An 18,196-nucleotide genomic window follows, 5' to 3' on the forward strand; every position below is an offset into this window, starting at 1 on the left:
CTGTAGAAAACATGGCTGCCTCTGTAGAGGACCCGCCATGATGTAAATATAAAGTATTTATATCTAAAGTATTTATATATAAAGTATTTAAATATAAAGTATTTAATTCTAAAGTATTTATATATGAAATATTTCAATATAAAGTATGTCAATAAAAAGTATATAAATCTAAATGTCTCATTTTAAAGTAAAGAAAACAACAATTGGTTCAATTCAGATGAAACCAGTGAAGACATCTCTAGGATTCTTTTGTCTTCAGTTTCTATCAATGGATTCTTTCACCTGAATCTTCCACACTGGAGCTTTAAGGTCAAAGGTCAGAACATGTGTTCCTAACAGTGAACACTGACACTGAGCTGAGAGATGTTTGTAGAATGAGTGCTGAAGACCGAGTCAGGCTCAATGTGACTGAAGTTTTACTGACAGAGAAACAATCCAATGCTGGACAATGTGTACATGTGATGTTTCTGTGGAAGCTAACCAGGACTTGTCCCGGTGGTCCTGTGGACTGACCACATGACAGCGTGCTGCGTTGGTGTTCTGGGACTGGGCTCAGGGTCCAGAGTCCAAGTTGATTATATTTGATGTCTTTTATTTTTAGGACCAAGTTCTTCAGCCCTGTTTCTTCCACTTTGGGTTCATTTCCAACATGAAACCCTTCCTCTGGTTTCAGGACCTACACGGGGTCGTCCATGTCTTTATCTTTTCACCACTAGATCTCTGTCCCGCCCAGTACACACGTGTTCCTCAGGCTCCCTGCACCACTTTCAACTGGTCAAACTGCTGCTCAGATCATCTCCACTTCAAGAAAACATGATCATAGAACTGCTTGCTCTTTCACACATGAACTCTGAAACATGTTCTGACAAGTGGGTCGGACATTTTCTGGAGCTGAAGCAGCAGCAGGAGATTGTCCGGGTCCGACTCGTTCACAGCAACAGGAACATGTGGGAACATTCAGAAGAGGGGCGGAGCCAAAACACATATCTCCATGATAACCATGGTTACGTTAAGTTATGTTAATTTACAGGTTCAATGTGAAGGAGTTAGTGACGTCTCCAGGTGTCGTACATGTGAACGTAGTCCACTTGTTCACTTGTACGACTCCTGAACATGTCCAGCAAGATATTTAGAGAAATCTAGTGGTGAAGTTACATATTACAAACACCTGAACCCCGAGGACACGAGGACTTTCAAGCTGTTTTCAGTCATGAACTCTGTAAAATAGTGTCTGGACATTTTCTGGAGTTTAACTTTCACATATGAAGAACGGGCAGAGCAGCAGGAGGCGGAGCCTGTAGAGCAGCAGGAGGCCGGACATGACGTATTAATCCTGCTGTGGAAAGATCAGTGTTGTTGTTTACAGTTCATCCACACCGGCGTCCGCCCTCATCACCAGAAGATCTGGAATCTCCTCGTGTTTCCAAGTTGACGTCTTCGTCTTCTACATGTACGGCTCCTCTTCTTCATCCTGAGATATTTGTGTCCTTCCAGTTTCACGTCCGTCTCACGTGTTTGTGTCCTCAACACGTCCACTCGCTCTCTGTGAATCCTCAGGACATTCACCTGCTCTATTCTCACATGGACTCACTCAGAAACTTTATTAGGAGGCTGCAGGAAAAGTTCCAGAAAATGTCCAGAACAACTTGAATCAGACTTCAGGTCTGAAAACAGAGACAGTGATGTTTAGTCAAATCCTTTATTTTCACACATGAACTCAATTTAATTTACAGTTTTATTCTTTATCCAGGTTGTGGAGGTGCAGTCTGTCAGACATCAGCTGTTCTTCTCTGGCTTCAGCTCTGAGGTCAAACCCCTCTCATCTGAGAGAACTGGATCTGAGACACAACAGGCTTCAGGACTCAGGAGTGAAGGAGCTGTGTGGTTTTCTACAGAGTCCAACCTGTCGACTGGAGAAACTGAGGTCAGTTCACTGACTGACTTTTGTAGATCTCATATCTATAAAACAGCATTTATACACAATTTATCTCGTTTAATTCTAATTTAACATAATTCCTCTTCATACATAACTTGATTTAATTCATTAATTAATTTGTGACATTTTAATATTCAGCTACTTGTTAAAACACTGAGTTTAGTTCTGGATTTCCTAAACTGATCTGCAGGACAGAGACCGGGTCCAAATAATCTATTTGTACTGAATCAGGACTCGTTTTTAGTCCAACATGTCTGATTTCATATTTATCTTCCATGTTATGAGTCAGTGAGACATGAATATGTGTCTGTTATGTTCACACATGAACTAAGTTTAATTTACAGTTTTATTCTTTATCCAGGTTGTTGAACTGCTTTCTGTCAGAGATCAGCTGTTCTTCTCTGGCTTCAGCTCTGAGGTCAAACCCCTCTCATCTGAGAAAACTGGATCTGAGGATCAACGACCTGCAGGACTCAGGAGTGAAGGAGCTGCTTGATCTACAGCAGAGTTCAACCTGTCGACTGGAGACTCTGAGGTCAGTAGATGGTTGGAGTCAGTCCACGCTGCTTTCATCAGTATGTTACTAAACACAGTCAGTATCACAGATCCAGGGTCTGTGCTACCGAGCAGGATTTGTGGTTATCAGGTTAACTTCAGGTTTAGTTTTTTCAGTTCTACGAAGCTCGTCCACTTCTTAACCAGGTCAATCACCATGGTAACTTCTGATGACAGCTAACCTGCTCCAGGTTAAGTTGGAGATCAACCCGTATAGAAGCTCCGCCCACTGACCACAGTGACTCTCCACTGTTGTGTGGTGCACACTCTCCTTAAAGGGACGGATAAGGGAAGTTTAAATCAACGTCTGGTTGGTTCAGTTGATCTCTAACTCACCCAGAACATCTCAATGTCTCCAGACTCATCCTGTCCCCAAAACACCAGATGACCTCAGCTTCCTGGAGACAGGTCCATGTGAGTGTCCTCAGAGACAGTGAGACAGTGTGTGTCCTAGGAGACAGTGAGACAGTGTGTGTCCTCAGAGACAGTGAGACAGTGTGTGTCCTCAGAGACAGGGAGACAGTGTGTGTGTCCTCAGAGTCAGTGAGACAGTGTGTGTCCTCAGAGACAGTGAGACAGTGTGTGTCCTCAGAGACAGGGAGACAGTGTGTGTCCTCAGAGACAGTGAGACAGTGTGTGTCCTCAGAGACAGTGAGACAGTGAGTGTCCTCAGAGACAGTGAGACAGTGTGTCTTCTTGTCTTCCACTCGTCTTGTTAGTAAACAACAGATTCAGATCTTGTGGCCTCGAGTTATTTATCTCATTCACACGTTATTATGTCGTGGTCACGTAATATATTTTCACCAGATGCCACCAGGGGGCGCTGTAACTTACACAAGCTGGACCACAGCTGACAGCCTCACACGAGGGACAGAGACGGTGTCGTCTTCATCTGATCTGAGACAGTTTGTCCTCTCACTTCATCAGTGAAGAACTGATCAGGTGGATCTTTGTCATAGCTCTGAGATCAGTGGGACTGAAGCCTCTCCTCATCACATGGTAACCAGGAGCTCTTTATACAGAGCAGAACCTCTGCTGAGGTCCATCTGTCTCCTCTGGTCCCAGTTTGTCAGAAGCAGATGTTCATCAACACACAGTGAAACATGGCTTCACCTGTAACAGCAGTAAATCCACCTCTCAGGTGTCCACTCTGCACTTTGACATGCAGAGGACACACACTGAGCTCTTAGCGTGTTCATTCCAACACGTGAACATGAAGCAGAGAGGAAGCTACTCCACCTCTGAACAGGACTGAAGTCCCTGCTGCTCTTTCTACTGGATGAGCTGCATCACTGACTCACAGCTGATGAAGTGAGTCTCTGTGACACTGATGTCTTCTTCTCTCAACAGGTGGAGCTGAGTGTGAAGAGGACAGTGTGAAAAGGACAGTGTGTGTGGACGGAGGCTGAGCTGTGTCCTGAGGATCCAGAGGCTGAAGCAACAGCAGCTTGTGTGTAGTCTCCAATCTACACAACCCCTAATCTGCATGTGTTTGTGAGATGAAGCCGGAGCACCTGGAGAAAACACGGGGAGAACATGCAGACTCCACACAGGAAGACCCCATCTGAACCGGATTCAAACCAAAAACCTTCTTTCCCCCGATCGTGTTTATTCACATGAAGTTTGTGTTTATTGAAATGAAACAACACAAGCAGAATATATAAACCCTCTATAAAGAGTCACATACAGTGTGTTTAAGTTTGTCTTTATTATTGTCCACCTTTGTCCCTCAGTATGTCTCCATGTGTGTAGAACCACATTCTGTGTATATGTTTGTTTATGATCTTAAAGTTCCTGGATTCACGTCACAAATTGATTTAGTTCAACACAAAGTTCAACACATTGAAATCACTTTGAGTTTAAAATCAGAGTTTTGTCTTTGACACAAAAGATCAAAACTCTGGACTTAAAAATGGGACGTTTTCATTTCTGCATCAGGTGCAGAGCGGTGGTGGCTTTTCTACTTTTGACCCACATGTGGCGCTGCAGTATAACAGCAGCACATCCCAGTCAAAGCCTTTATATTCAGTCTATGAGTCAAACACATGGATCATTTCCTCTGTGACCAACCAGATGTAACGAGAAGAAAAACAACTCAGAGAGAAAAGTTCTGTTTCTACTTGTCTCTGCTTTAATGCTCAATAAACATCCTTCCACCGACTTCACTGGAATCATGACTCAGCTTTTCTTTCCTCTTCAAACCAACTGGTGGAAACATCTCGTCCTTGGTGCAGGTAAAAGAACAAAATCACCAGTTTGACATAATGGAGACAAGCAGAAGAAAAGTGAATGAGGCATTTACAGTATGAAGAAGAGTTGATGAAGAGCAGAGCATCTTTCAGTCTCTGAGGAAACTGATTAATTAACATTTTACCATATTTAATAGAAAACTGACCTGAGGACGTTTTATACAAACTTAGATGAAGATTCTTGTTGCTCGTTCTCGACCACCACCTCAGAACAACCACCAGGGGGAGACTGTAGCAGCCTCTGGGAACAGCAGCATGCTGGGAAATAATTTATGATGGGAGGTTCCCAACAGAGACAATAGACAGAAAGTGTCTGAGAGATGATGTCCTGAAGACTGACACACGTGTTGAGGATCATCACAAAGTCACATGATGACCTCTCCACACAGTGAGAAAAAATGGACATGTTGGGCCTGTTTTGTTGAGCAGTTTGTCTTATTTTGTGGAGACACTTGTCTCAACATGATGATGTCACTTCCTGTTCAAGCCCGTCTCAGTTCTTTGTGTCTTCAGGATCAGAAATGTTTGACAGAGTCAGTTCCTGACAGGCTCCAGTTCTCACTGTGTGGAGAGGTCATCATGTGACTTTGTGATGATCCTCAACACACGTGTGTCAGTGTAACATGTGACTGTGACGCCATGTTCATGAACACGCTGCTCTAACATCTGTCCAGCAGATGTTGAAGCTCTGAGGTCCACTTCCTCTGCAGCAGAGTGAGACCAACATCTCTTCATGGAGCTGTGCACCAGGCTGGTGTCATGTGACCAAACACAAAGTGTGAACAACACGTCATCTGGAATATACTTTATACTTATAAGGAAAAGCTGGTGCTCATAATGAATTTCTACATCTGATCAATATGTCTCAATACAAACATTCTTTATCAGTTGATTTCATTCATTCACCAAACAAAACCATTTGAATGCAAAACACAAAACCTCTGATCCTGAATGAAAAGGAGCAGAAATCAGTAGTTTCAGCTTCAGTTTAGTGTTTGGTTACATTAAGGTTAAAATGTAACAAATCTCTCTCTACCTCTCTCTCTACCTCTCTACCTCTCTCTCTTCCTCTCTCTCGCTCTCTCTCATGTTGTTTCTGTGACGTGTTAGCGCCCCCCAGCGGTTGATTCAAATCTAATCATCTTTATTTCAAGCTGCTCACACAATGGACTCATTTCAATATAAAATTCAGGGACTGGAAGAGAAGGGATGAGGTTTGTTCCCAATGTAACTCATGCTGCCTCCTCCGCTGGGATCAGGCTTTAAAAATAATATCATCTGTTGCAGTGGAGACAGGCAATGAGACCGACCGATGACCGTCGCTGAAGCATCGCTTCAGCGTCGCTTCTGCGTCCGGTGTGAACTCGGCGTTAGTAAATAACGTAAGTTATGACCATAACTATGGATCTATGAGACCGACCGATGACCGTCACCACGGTCTTAACACGAATGATGTCCTCATCTCCCTATCCTCGAGACCAAATATCAACAATGTCACGTGAGTGACCTTAAGGGGGCTGGGCTCACCGCCCATAAAGCTCCACGGTGAGCGCAGCCGCCTCCTCCTTGTCTGAACGCCTCAGCCCGTTCTGAGTGACAAAAGAGGGTGACGGTCATCGGTCGGTCTCATAGATCCCTAGTTATGGTCATAACTTACGATCTATTTCGACCTCCCTCAGACCGTCACCACGGTCTTAACACGGATGACTAGTATCATCAGGGTCGCGAAGAACAGAGGACTCTACTGCCTCACATCCTCGCCCAGCAGCTGAGAGCAGCACTGCGGAAGCCAATGGTGTGGGGGAAGCCACGTTGACCCTGTAGAATCTAGAGAATGTGCAGGGAGCACTCCATGTTGCTGCTGCACATATTTCTGAAAGAGGGACCCCCTTTAAAGCAGTCCAGGAAGTGGCCATACTCCTGGTGGAATGAGCTACCAAGGAATCTGGGACTGGTATGTTCTGTCCAGAATAGGCCTCAGCGATAGTATTAACGATCCAATGGGACAAACACTGTTTAGACACAGGGTGGCCGACTTTTTTACCCCCAAAACAGACAAATAACTGAGAGTATGAGCCCCTCAGAGACTTTGTGCGTGCAATATAAGCCATCAGTGCCCTTACTGGGCACAACATAGGCAGGCCGGCTTCCTCCTGTAGTAGAGCCGGATCAGGTTGAAAAGTGCTGATCTCGATCACCTGATTTACCGTCTGATGGTTTATGACCTTAGGCAAAAACGAGGGGTTTGGCCAGAGGGACACACCTGATTCACCTGCCCTCCATCTTAGACAATCGTCACTTATAGACAGAGCATGCAATTCACTCACCCTTTTGGCAGAGCATATAGCCAGGAGGAAAGCTGTTTTGTAAGATAGAAACTTAAGGCTGGATTGCCCTATGGGTTCAAAGGGAGACTGCATCAGGGACCGTAATACCAAGGGGAGTTGCCACGATGGAGCCCTGGGAGCCCTGCTTGGTCGCAGGCGGTGTGCTCCTTTAATGAACTGAGACACTAGAGGATGTCTACCAACTGTAACATCTCCCACTGTCTCATGGAAGAAAGAGATTGCGGCAGTGTATACTTCAATGGTGCTAGGCGCCCTGTTACAGTCCAAAAGTGACTGAAGGAAACAGAGAATCAGCTCAATAGGACAAGTGGCTGGATTTTCCTGTCTGTTGCGACACCATGTAGAAAACACACTCAATTTATGGCCATAGTTAGCCCGAGTGGAGGGAGCCCGGGCATTGTTTATGGTCCTCAGGACAGCCTCATCTAACCTTTGAGAGAGGTACTGAGAAGGGGCCAAGCCCAAAGCTGCAGGATGTCTGCTCTGGGGTGCCATATCTGACCTTCTGCTTGTGAGAGGAGGTCTGCCCTGACTGGCAGGGCCCATGGTTGACCGTGAACCAGGCGAAGGAGCGTTGGGAACCAATGCTTCCCTGGCCACCTGGGGGCTATTAACAGCACCTCGTAGTGGCCCGAGGCAACCCGGTTGAGTACCTGGGGAATCAGAGGGAATGGAGGAAAAGCGTACAACAACCCTTCCGGCCATTCTTGAGATAGTGCATCTAGGCCTAGGGGACCTCCCTGGCTTTTCAGAGAGAACCACATCCTGCAGTGGGTTGTCTCTGCTGATGCGAATAGATCGGCCTGAGCCGTGCCAAACCGACTCCATAGGAGGGATACAACCTCTGGATGAAGCCTCCATTCTCCTGGGAGAGGACCAGTCCTGGACAGGAGGTCTGCTGCTCGATTTACAATCCCTGGGATAAAGATTGCTTTGAGTGAAGCCAGATGCTGAAAGGCCCAAAACAGGAGTTTCTGTGCCACCTGGAGGCAACGCAGGGACCTTGTGCCTCCTTGGTGATTTATATGATACACAGTTGAAGTGTTGTCTGTTCTTATCAAGACATGCCTGCCATGGATGGAGGAAAGGAGAGCCTTCAGAGCAAGGTGAACCGCTCTCAACTCCAGAACATTGATGTGTTCGCCACCCCAAGGGGGTATCCACGGGCCACGCACCATTCTGCCTTCCCAGACTGCTCCCCAACCTGTGAGGGAAGCATCTGTCGTCACCACTGTCCTCCTCGATGGAATGTTCCCGAGGGGGACTCCTTGGAGCAGGAGCACCCGGTCTGCCCATGGGCGTAAGGCTTGGAGACATGTGCGTGTCACACGAAGTTTCACGTGTCTGTCCAGCTTCGGGTCGAGCTTGAAGGCATTCAGCCACCTCTGAATTGGCCTCACTCTCCTCTTTCGATAGATTCTAAGATCTGACCCCGTGGTCTCCGGCAACCTGCATTGAACTGAGGTGCCCCACTTGGAATGTTCCATGCTTTCCTGAGCATGTGCAAATAGTCACCAGCCACAGGTACAGTAACTGATTGCTGGGTCTGAGTGATGCCGGCCCAAATCCCATCCACTGGAGCAGGGGCCTCAGTTGGAACATTGAGCCCCACAATTTTTGCCGCACTTGAAACCTTTGAGATGACGTCCATGGGTGAAGGCTCACTGTCACCCATGTTGCTGAGGTTGGACGCCCCCTCACATTGTGTGGATTTAGGCTGTTTTAGCCCAGCAGCACCCTCAGACTGCCCATCCCTTTCAAAAAGGGAACTTTGAGCATAGAGAGAGAGAATGTCAGGGTGAACCACATTCTCCTCCTGATAGGAGGGTAACCTGTCCGGGGAGGACTGCCCATGCCTCGATGCCCTAGCTGTTGTGGCCGGGTACTGGACCTCAACTCTACCCAACCTCTCTGACAGACCACGTATGGCCGCTAGGATTTGCAGCTGAGTGTCATCATGCTGACCAGCTGGGTTCTGTGAAGGTTTTGGAGCCTGTGTCTTTCCTGAGTCCCGCCTGCAAACAGGGGTGTGCTCATGCCTACGTTTTCGGGGGGCTTTCCTTGAGGTGTGTCCCCTTTCATTTAGTTTGACTGGTAGAGGCTGCACGGCCCCAGCACGAACAGACTGCTCCACCCATCTGGCTCTTTTAACACGCTCCTCCACAGGCAGTTCCACTGCTGCCACACAGGGGTTCTCAATATCATCCCATGATACCCCGGCAATAACGACACAAATGTGAGGACATTTCTGTGTCACTTTTGTGTTTTAAGAATAAATAGATAAACAATAGCGCCCAGCAGCTACGGATAGCTGATAAAGGGGATCTAATAAACAGGCTAATCACAGCTGGCCAATATCACATAAAACGAAGGAAGGGGTGAAATAACTAATTCACCTGAAAATGCCCACTGTATGCCTGCAATGGCAGAAAACAAGGGGGGTGGGCGGGTGGAGAGAGAACAAAATCCCAGCCACTGCGAACAGGGCTTTAAGGGAAACAAAAAATAGCACCTACAAAGGGTGATAACTAAGACCCAACTGTATTTTATACAGAGAACACAGGTAAACAATCCCACCTGCTGCGCACAGAGGTGAAAAGGGGAAACTACCTGGCCTCAAACACGGTTTATTTATTCATTTTTGAAAGGCAAATAAACGTGAAAAGGTTGGCTTAAAACTCACCTCCACTCACTGTGCGCGAACGCACGAGGGGGAGTTTGAGAAACCCCACTCACTGAGGACAGCGAGTTACGGGGTGAGGAGGGGGGGGGCACCCCCCGATCTAAATCAGTTTTTAGGGATAGATTATTTATTGGTTAAGCTTCCCAACTTTTCTACTCACTCCTGTAAGAGAGCAAACTCTGTATGGACACAAACAGCACGAGATAAACAACACTTACCCAAAGCTGTGAACAAGAGTAGTTAGTACCAGGTGCAGCCAATTAAGCTGCCTGAAGCAAAGAGCAGAGCTCAACACATGCAGTGTAACCCTCTGCCTCGCTATTAGAGAAGGGGAAAACCACAAACAATCCTCAGGGACACAAGGCGCCATCACAAAAGTGTCGGATTGATAAAAGTGGAGTCCCAAAATATATCACTTACCTGTCGGTCTCGGATGAGGCGAGTGAAGAAAAGAGGAGGCGGCCGCGCTCACCGGGGAGCTTTATGGGCGGTGACCCCAGCCCCCTTAAGGTCACTCACGTGACATTGTTGATATTTGGTCTCGAGGATAGGGAGATGAGGACATCATTCGTGTTAAGACCGTGGTGACGGTCTGAGGGAGGTCGAAATAGATCTCACAATGCGTTGCTTAACATACGTCACATACTACGTTGCTCTGATTGGTTGTAGGTCTATCCAATTGAGCGAAGAGGAATTTTATTTCCTGGTCAGTTGAAACACGCCCCATAATCACAGCCCAATGGAGCGGTCTCAGACTCACATTCTGACTAGAATTGTGAGTCTGACAACGTCAGGCTAGACACATAAGGAAGTAGAGACTGAATGTTGATAAAGTGTGTGTTTTGTGTGTTTTGTGTGCTCAGTGACACGATGGCTACAGAGGGGGAGCCGACCGACCTGATCAAAGTGCTGCACCTCCTCCTGCTCTCCTTCTCCTGGGGCATGCAGGTGTGGGTCACCTTCATCGCAGGTACGATGACCCCCCCCCCCCCCCCCCCCTCCCTGAGCCCGGTGTCGTTTCATCATCAGGTTTCTGACCCGTCTCTTGATCTCGACCCTGCAGGGTTCACGTTGGTGCGGCAGGTGACGCTGCACACCTTCCGCCTGGTGCAGAGCAAACTGTTTCCTGTGTACTTCCACTTCCTGCTGGGGAGCAGCTTCCTCAGCCTGGCTGTGTACGCTGTGCTCCACCCCAGAGAGCTGCTGGACTGGCACCACACCGTGCAGGTAGAGCGTCACACCTATGATACACACACAGTGAATGTCAGATCTCTAGAGCTGCTTTCAGTCATGCACCGAACTCTAGATGTTCTCTGGAGCAGCTCTGGAGTGAAGAATCTCCTGCTGTGGTGAAAGACAACTTGTAGACAAAGTTGTGCGTGGACATTCATATCTGATGATGTATTTTAAACATAATTAAAAGGGAAATCATCATTTCGTTACCTTGCAGTTAACTGCCTCATCCTTTGTGGTCTCGTAGATGGTTCTGTTCTCTGTGGTGCCTGTCACGGCGGGTCTGAACGCCCGCTGGTTCGGTCCGAAGGTCACAGAGGTCATGTTCCAGATGAGGCAGGTGGAGACGGAGCATGGCCTGGGGAACCAGATCGGCCGCGGCAGCCTGAAAGCAGCGTACGCCAAACTCAAAGAGCAGGACCCGAAGTACCGAGCGTCCAGGAGCACGTTCCTCCGGTACCACGGGCTGTCCAGCCTCTGCGCCCTGATCGGGTTCCTCTGCACCAGCGTCAACTTGATCTACACAGCTCTGAAGCTATCCACCATCTAGAAGAAGAAGCAGATTTCAGCATGTGAAAATTATCTTTTTTCTGGAGTCATCTCAGTATTTTTTATATGATAAATCAAACAGGATGAGTGAGGAGGCCTTTGATGATTACAATTTCATTTTGTTCGTCAGTATCTAATTAATCCTGTCTCATAAAACCGGATGTACTTTTTCTTTTAAATGTTTGACTCATTGACTCAAGCTCTAACCTCTAATCAACACCTAGTGCAGTATGTGGAGTGTCCTTGCATCCCCAGCAGGGGGGGGTGTTTACACTCAGGAACTTTACTAACTTCATTTCACTTGATAGATCCTGTGTTTCATGACGTTGCAGAGGAAATTTGTTTATGTGAATTTGTCACTGATTGTGAGATTAAACACATGCTCTGTTTTATTCTGCCTCCACTGATAATCTCCTTCCTGTTTGGTTTCCTCTGGGTCTTTAATGCACTGAAACCAAACCCTGGCTCCCTCGGACAGATCGGTCTGGACAGAACCAGGACGGTGAGCGAACCCAGACCCAGCAGACACTGGGCCTGGATTTGGAATAGGAACATTTTTTAATTTAATTACCAGTGATGCACCGGAGAATCAGCCTCGTATGCAGAGAACAGTGTGTCTGCTGGCCGGCTGCAGGGTGAGCGAGGCACAGCTTCAGTCTCTGCACTAATGGATGAAGGCAGGGATCACAGATGTTACGCTGACAGATGTGAGCTCATCGTGAAGAGAAGGACTGATTTCCTGAAACTTGCTTTGTAACAGCAGAGCTGAATCAGTCCTATGGTTTGACGGTGAAACCATTCAAACCCAGTAATATCCATCTCAAACACACACCTACACTGGTACTGGTCTTGAAGGTCTCTGCAAACTGACACCGTCCATTATTAACTGAATACAGGATCCTAAGTTTATTATCTACATCATAACGTCACAATAAAACATGAACTGTGAACCAGTTCATCTTTATGGGTATGAACTGGACTTTGAACCGGTTATTTTCAAGAGTGAACTAATTCAACGGGGAGAAGGAGCATGAGGACAGGGAGCGGTCAGACTCCATTTTCACCCTGACGAGCAGAAGGAAGGAAAGTGAGCAGGTGAGTGTGAACACAACTTTCTGAAAGTTTCACTGTCTCACTCTCACACCTGCTGTTAACATCCGTCTGCTGATCACATGACTAAGTTTGTCAGTTCACACCTGGTGACAGACGTCATGTGATCGGATCCCAGAGACAGTTGTGAACAGCAGGTCTGGAACAAAGAGCCTTCAAAGGACTAATTAACAGAGTTAACTCACAGCTTGACTTTTTATCTTAATCTGTTCAAGTGTTTAATAACACAACATGTTTTCACAATCGTACGTTACAGCAGTGGTCACCAACCAGTGGAGAGTCTTCACTGGATCCCAGTAAAGCTTTGGACTCATTAGCTGAGGTGTGAGTACACACACACACACACACACACACACACACACACAGAGACACACACACATACTCAACTTGATACTGGTTTTGTGTGAGTTTTAAAGTGAATATAAAGTTGAAGAGCTTGTGTTTGACCTTCATTTGGGCACAAAGCCATAGAACTGAGTGGAGATACAGAGTGCTGCTTCAAGCTGCTGACTGATGTGCTCTCAGTGTTACTGTCTATAAAGTTCTGTAATTCATTTCCAGCCTCTATGACGTGAACATGATACTAGATGAAGAATAGTTTCCTTCTCTTAGTGGCCGGGGGTTGAAGGTCACATGAACTTTTACAAGCTTGTATTGATTCATTTTAATTTAGTTTATTGGTTTGAGTGTTATTCAAAGTTTTTTTATGGCTATGCAGGTTTATTGGTGGATTAACAAATGACAAGGGACCTTTATTGTTGTACAATAGTCCACCTATAAATATATAAATCTAGTGAGTGATTGAGGCTTCCTATGGTCACCTGTCAGGAAAGACATGAGAGAGAGAGAGAGAGAGAGAGAGAGAGAGAGAGAGAGAGAGAGAGAGAGAGAGTCACCTGAGGTTTCTGATGTGATCACTGTATTTCCTTGTATATAAGAAGTCCTGGTTACTCAAACAAATACCAGTAGTAGGGGAGAGCGGGTTAATGTGGGACATCGGGTAATGTGAGACACCCCCTGTACGCAACGGTACACATTCGTGGTCATGTGACCATTATGTTTTCAAGCCCCTCCCATTCCCCCCTTGCCATGAAGGAGAAGTTGGTGCTGGTGCTGTGGAAAGTATGGTTTTTTACAAAAATTTGTTTTTTGCTTGTAAAAGTAAAATTTCTTGCTTTGAACTTATCAACTGTTGTGTCAAAACAAATTGAATCAGGTAGAAAAACTTATATCATACATGTTGGTGAACTTCCAACATATAAAACCATGTGATTGATGCTAGATGAAGATTAGCCTGAATTGCTAAGAGATGTTGTTTTTTCTAAAACGGTGGCTGTGGGGTAAAGTGAGACATGAAGCACAAGTTAAGTTTAGTCTTAAACATATTCTAGTGTTATATTACATTATATATGTTTTATATTTAATGTCATAAACATTGTAGAAAAGCCATCATGCCAAGAAACTATACACCAGGAAGACAACCTGGGGCCAAGCACCCCTCGCAGAGATGGAGAGTGCAGCCGCTGAGGTCATGCAAGGAAAGAAGTCCTTAAGAAAAGCTGGAAGGGATAGAAATATTGATAAGACAACCCTCAAAAGATTCATAAAGAAAAAAGAGAAAGGGGAAGTAAAATCAGTAGCCTGGGGTGCAGTAGCTGAGGCAAAGAGAATATTCACAGATGAGATGGAGGAGGAGCCAAACACTTGAAACAACTAGCTGACCAGTTCCATGGCATTGCTCCAGTTAAGAGCCGTGAACTGGAATTTGAATACACAGAGAAAAACAATGAACCTGTCCCTGCCAATTGGACAGAGAAACAATGTGCCGGTAAGCTAGGGTGTGCAAGAGATCACATGAATCATAATAATCATAAATGTGCTTAATTGACCAATCCCCATGATTCTGTTACTAGTCCGATATTAGTGGTTGTCAATCTAGCTGTCAGGATTTTAACTATTACAACATGTGTTGTTAAGGTAGTTTTAAAGTGGAAAAAGTAAGTGGACCACTTTACCCCCTTGATTTCTCTGGTCTGTCTCACATTACCCCGATCTCCCCTACTAACTATGAAGCCCTGCATCTTTTTCACAATAAAACATTTAAAAAATAAATGAATTGAATCAGTCGACAGAAACGCTGGAGTGCTTTTATTTGGAAAGGGGTAGGCTACAGGATGTGTTGCAAATATGTTTGTGACGTTTTCAACAGATAAACATTGAAACTGGTGTGAAAGATCATTTCACTGTGTTCTGCTGTAAACTGAGCGCAGAACCAGAAGGAGATAGACCAGACCTTGAATATCTAGAAGAGCAGCGTGGCCTGAACCACAACTGAGCCGCAGCCGGTGCAACATGGACGAGGACACTTCAGAGAAAGTTGGACCCTCACACACAAAGTAAGAGACCTGCTGCAAACATGTGAAGCTCCAAACTGAATCCTCACAGAATGAACCAGTGAATGATGTGTTCTGAATAAAAACATGTTTGTGTTTGCAGAGGTCAGGACCACAGACTGAGAGCAGAGTCTCCAGGGTCCAGCTGTCTGTCTCTGAAGAGTGACATGTCCAAAGGATTTCCTCCATTCTTCAGTAAAGAACCTGGACCCTCACACACAGAGTAAGAGACTGTTTCTACTGGGACCTGCTCTGAAGAGGATCTAGTTTCCTCTAGTGTGGCCCCTGCATTAGGACACAGCTTCATTGAAGTTGGTGACTAATCTCTCAGAATCACTCAAAGAGCTCAGACCTCCACCAAGAACCAACACGCTCCTTATGAAACCACTTTGAAATCCACTAGAGACTCATTTGGATTTGGATCTGCACCAAATTCCACACACTGGTAAACATCAGTCCTCTGAACATGTCTGTCAAAGAGCCCCCCCCCCCCCCCCCCCCTTGACCTGGTTCACAGACCACAAGCTTCCACCAAGTTTACTGGTAATCTGTTGTTTTTTATAATCCCACTAACGAACCAACCAACACACAAACATACTGGGTGAAAACAAAACCTCCTTGACAGAAGTGATGACAACCTGTGACTGTGACATGTGAGTTATCAGGACATGTCTTCACAGGGAGAGGAAGAGGAGTCATGTTTCTGAGGAGGAGCAGTCGTCCTGCTGTGCTTCGTGTCAGGACGTCCTGAAGGATCCAGTCTCGACCACCTGTGGACACTGGTTCTGCAGACAGTGCATCACCTCATACTGGGACCAGTCTGGTTCTTCAGGAGACTCCTCCTGTCCCCAGTGTGGACAAAGATCCAGAAGAGGAGCTGGAGGTCAGACAGCCGGTCAGAGCAGCACTGTACATGTGTCTGCTGATGTCTTCACTTCTAACAACAGCACATGTGGTTTTATTTTGTTCCTTCATACAGCATCAACATTTAACATCGTTAGAAAAGCACAAAGTTAAAAAGCTTTTATTTTCTGTAGTTTTTCTGTATCTGATGAAAACAATCAGCAGATTCTCAGATTCTCTGTCTCTCACATTGTTTCTTGTCTTTCAGCAGATCGTGGTCTGCAGGAGGTTTCAGATAAACATAAGCTCAGTGTGAGGAGGAGATGTGAACATGTGACTGAAGGAAGTGATGAAACAGGAAGTAGAACCCTCCTCAACAGGATCTACACTGAGCTCTACATCACAGAGGGACAGAGTGAAGAGGTTAATACTCAACATGAGGTGAGGCAGCTTGAGACGGCTTCCAAGATGAAGATCCTCCACGACACTCCCATCAAGGTCCAGGACATCTTTAAAGCCTCCACTGACCAGCAGAGCAGCATCAGAGTCGTCCTGACCAACGGAGTCGCTGGCGTTGGAAAAACCTTCTCGGTGCAGAAGTTCACTCTGGACTGGGCAGAGGGTTTAGAGAACCAGGATGTGGGTCTGCTGGCTGTGCTTTCGTTCAGGGAGCTGAACCTGGTGAAGGACCAGCAGCACAGTCTTCTCACGCTGCTCCATGTTTTCCATCCAGCGTTACAGAAGCTCACGGCAGAGACGCTCGCTGTCTGTAAACCTTTGTTCATCTTTGACGGCCTGGATGAAAGCAGACCTTCTCTGGACTTCAACCACAGGGAGCTTGTGTCTGAGGTCACACAGAGGTCATCAGTCAACGTGCTGCTGACAAACCTCATCCGGGGGAATCTGCTTCCCTCGGCTCTCGTCTGGATAACCTCCAGACCTGCAGCGGCCAATCAGATCCCTCCTGCATGTGTTGACAGGGTCACAGAAGTACGAGGCTTCACTGAGGCCCAGAAGGAGGAGTACTTCAGGAGGAGGTTCAGTGATGAAGAGCTGTGCAGCAGAATCATCTCACACATCAAGACGTCCAGGAGCCTCCACATCATGTGTCAAATCCCAGTCTTCTGCTGGATCAGTGCTACAGTTCTGGAGCACATGTTGACCACAGACCAGAGAGGAGAGCTGCCCAAGACCCTGACTGACCTGTACTCACACTTCCTGCTGGTTCAGACAAAGAGGAAGAACAACAAGTACGGTGAGGGACATGAGACGACTCCACAGCAGCTGACGGAGGCTGACAGGGACGTTCTCCTGAAGCTGGGGAGGCTGGCACTTAAACATCTGGAGGAAGGAAACATCATGTTCTACCAAGAAGACCTGGAGCGGTGTGGTCTTAATGTCACAGAGGCCTCGGTGTACTCAGGAGTTTGTACTGAGATCTTCAGAAGAGAGTGTGAGATCTTCCAGAAATCAGTCTACTGCTTTGTTCATCTGAGCGTTCAGGAGTTTCTGGCTGCAGTCTACATGTTCCACTGTTACACCACGAGGAACACAGAAGAAATCAACAACTTCTTGGGAACAAATTGTTACACAGTCAATACCTTGTCCCTGGATGACCTCCTGAAGAGAACCCTGAAGAAATCCCTCACCAGTACAAATGGTCATCTGGACCTGTTTGTTCGCTTCCTTCACGGCCTCAGTCTGGAGTCCAACCAGAGAGTCTTAGGAGGCCTGCTGGGTCGGACAGAGAACAATCCAAAGATCATCCAGAGAATCTCAAGGTGGCTGCTGGATCGGACAGAGAACAATCCAGAGATCATTCAGAGAGTCATCAAGAACCTGAAGGAGATGAAGAGTGATAACATTTCTCCTGACAGAAGCATCAACATCTTCCACTGTCTGACTGAGATGAACGACCACTCAGTTCATCAGCAGATGAAACAGTTCCTGATGTCAGAGAACAGATCAGAGGAGAAACTCTCTGAGATCCACTGCTCAGCTCTGGCCTACATGCTGCAGATGTCAGAGGAGGTTCTGGATGAGTTGGACCTGAAGACGTTCAACACATCAGACCAGGGTCGATGGAGACTGATCCCAGCTGTGAGGAACTGCAGGAAGGCTCGGTGAGTCCAGACATGATCAATAACATGTTCAATCAGTGGAGATGAGTCGTTCTTCAAATACACTCAGTGTGTGTGTGTGTGTGTGTGTGTATGTGTGTGTTTGTATACATGTACATTCTCAAGGACATGGAGATCAGAGTTAGTTTGATTGGAGAGTGTGCGTGTGTATAATAA

The 18,196-nt window shown here is 46.4% G+C and overlaps 2 protein-coding genes across 19 annotated transcripts in view; both read left to right on the plus strand.

The window, feature by feature from the left end:
• Positions 1-18,196, plus strand: part of LOC128458374 (NACHT, LRR and PYD domains-containing protein 12-like) — a 135,386-nt gene that overhangs the window by 111,156 nt on the left and 6,034 nt on the right. For 17 of the 18 annotated variants that reach the window (XM_053443181.1, XM_053443184.1, XM_053443183.1 and 14 more), the window contains one exon: positions 1,751-1,924. In XM_053443181.1, coding sequence (XP_053299156.1) covers positions 1,751-1,924 — 174 coding nt within the window. Of the gene's footprint in view, positions 1-1,750; positions 1,925-2,297; positions 2,472-3,841; positions 4,663-18,196 lie in introns of those variants that run through there. The other variant, XM_053443185.1, reaches the window with a different exon arrangement.
• LOC128458376 (transmembrane protein 205) lies at positions 10,391-11,945 on the plus strand. Its single transcript, XM_053443201.1, has 3 exons — positions 10,391-10,741; positions 10,835-10,998; positions 11,252-11,945. The coding sequence occupies exons 1-3, from the start codon at positions 10,594-10,596 to the stop codon at positions 11,552-11,554; spliced, it is 615 nt and encodes a 204-aa protein (XP_053299176.1). The 5' UTR covers positions 10,391-10,593; the 3' UTR covers positions 11,555-11,945.

The sequence above is a fragment of the Pleuronectes platessa genome, chromosome 16 (assembly GCF_947347685.1).
Source record: "Pleuronectes platessa chromosome 16, fPlePla1.1, whole genome shotgun sequence".
Classification (NCBI taxonomy): domain Eukaryota; kingdom Metazoa; phylum Chordata; class Actinopteri; order Pleuronectiformes; family Pleuronectidae; genus Pleuronectes; species Pleuronectes platessa.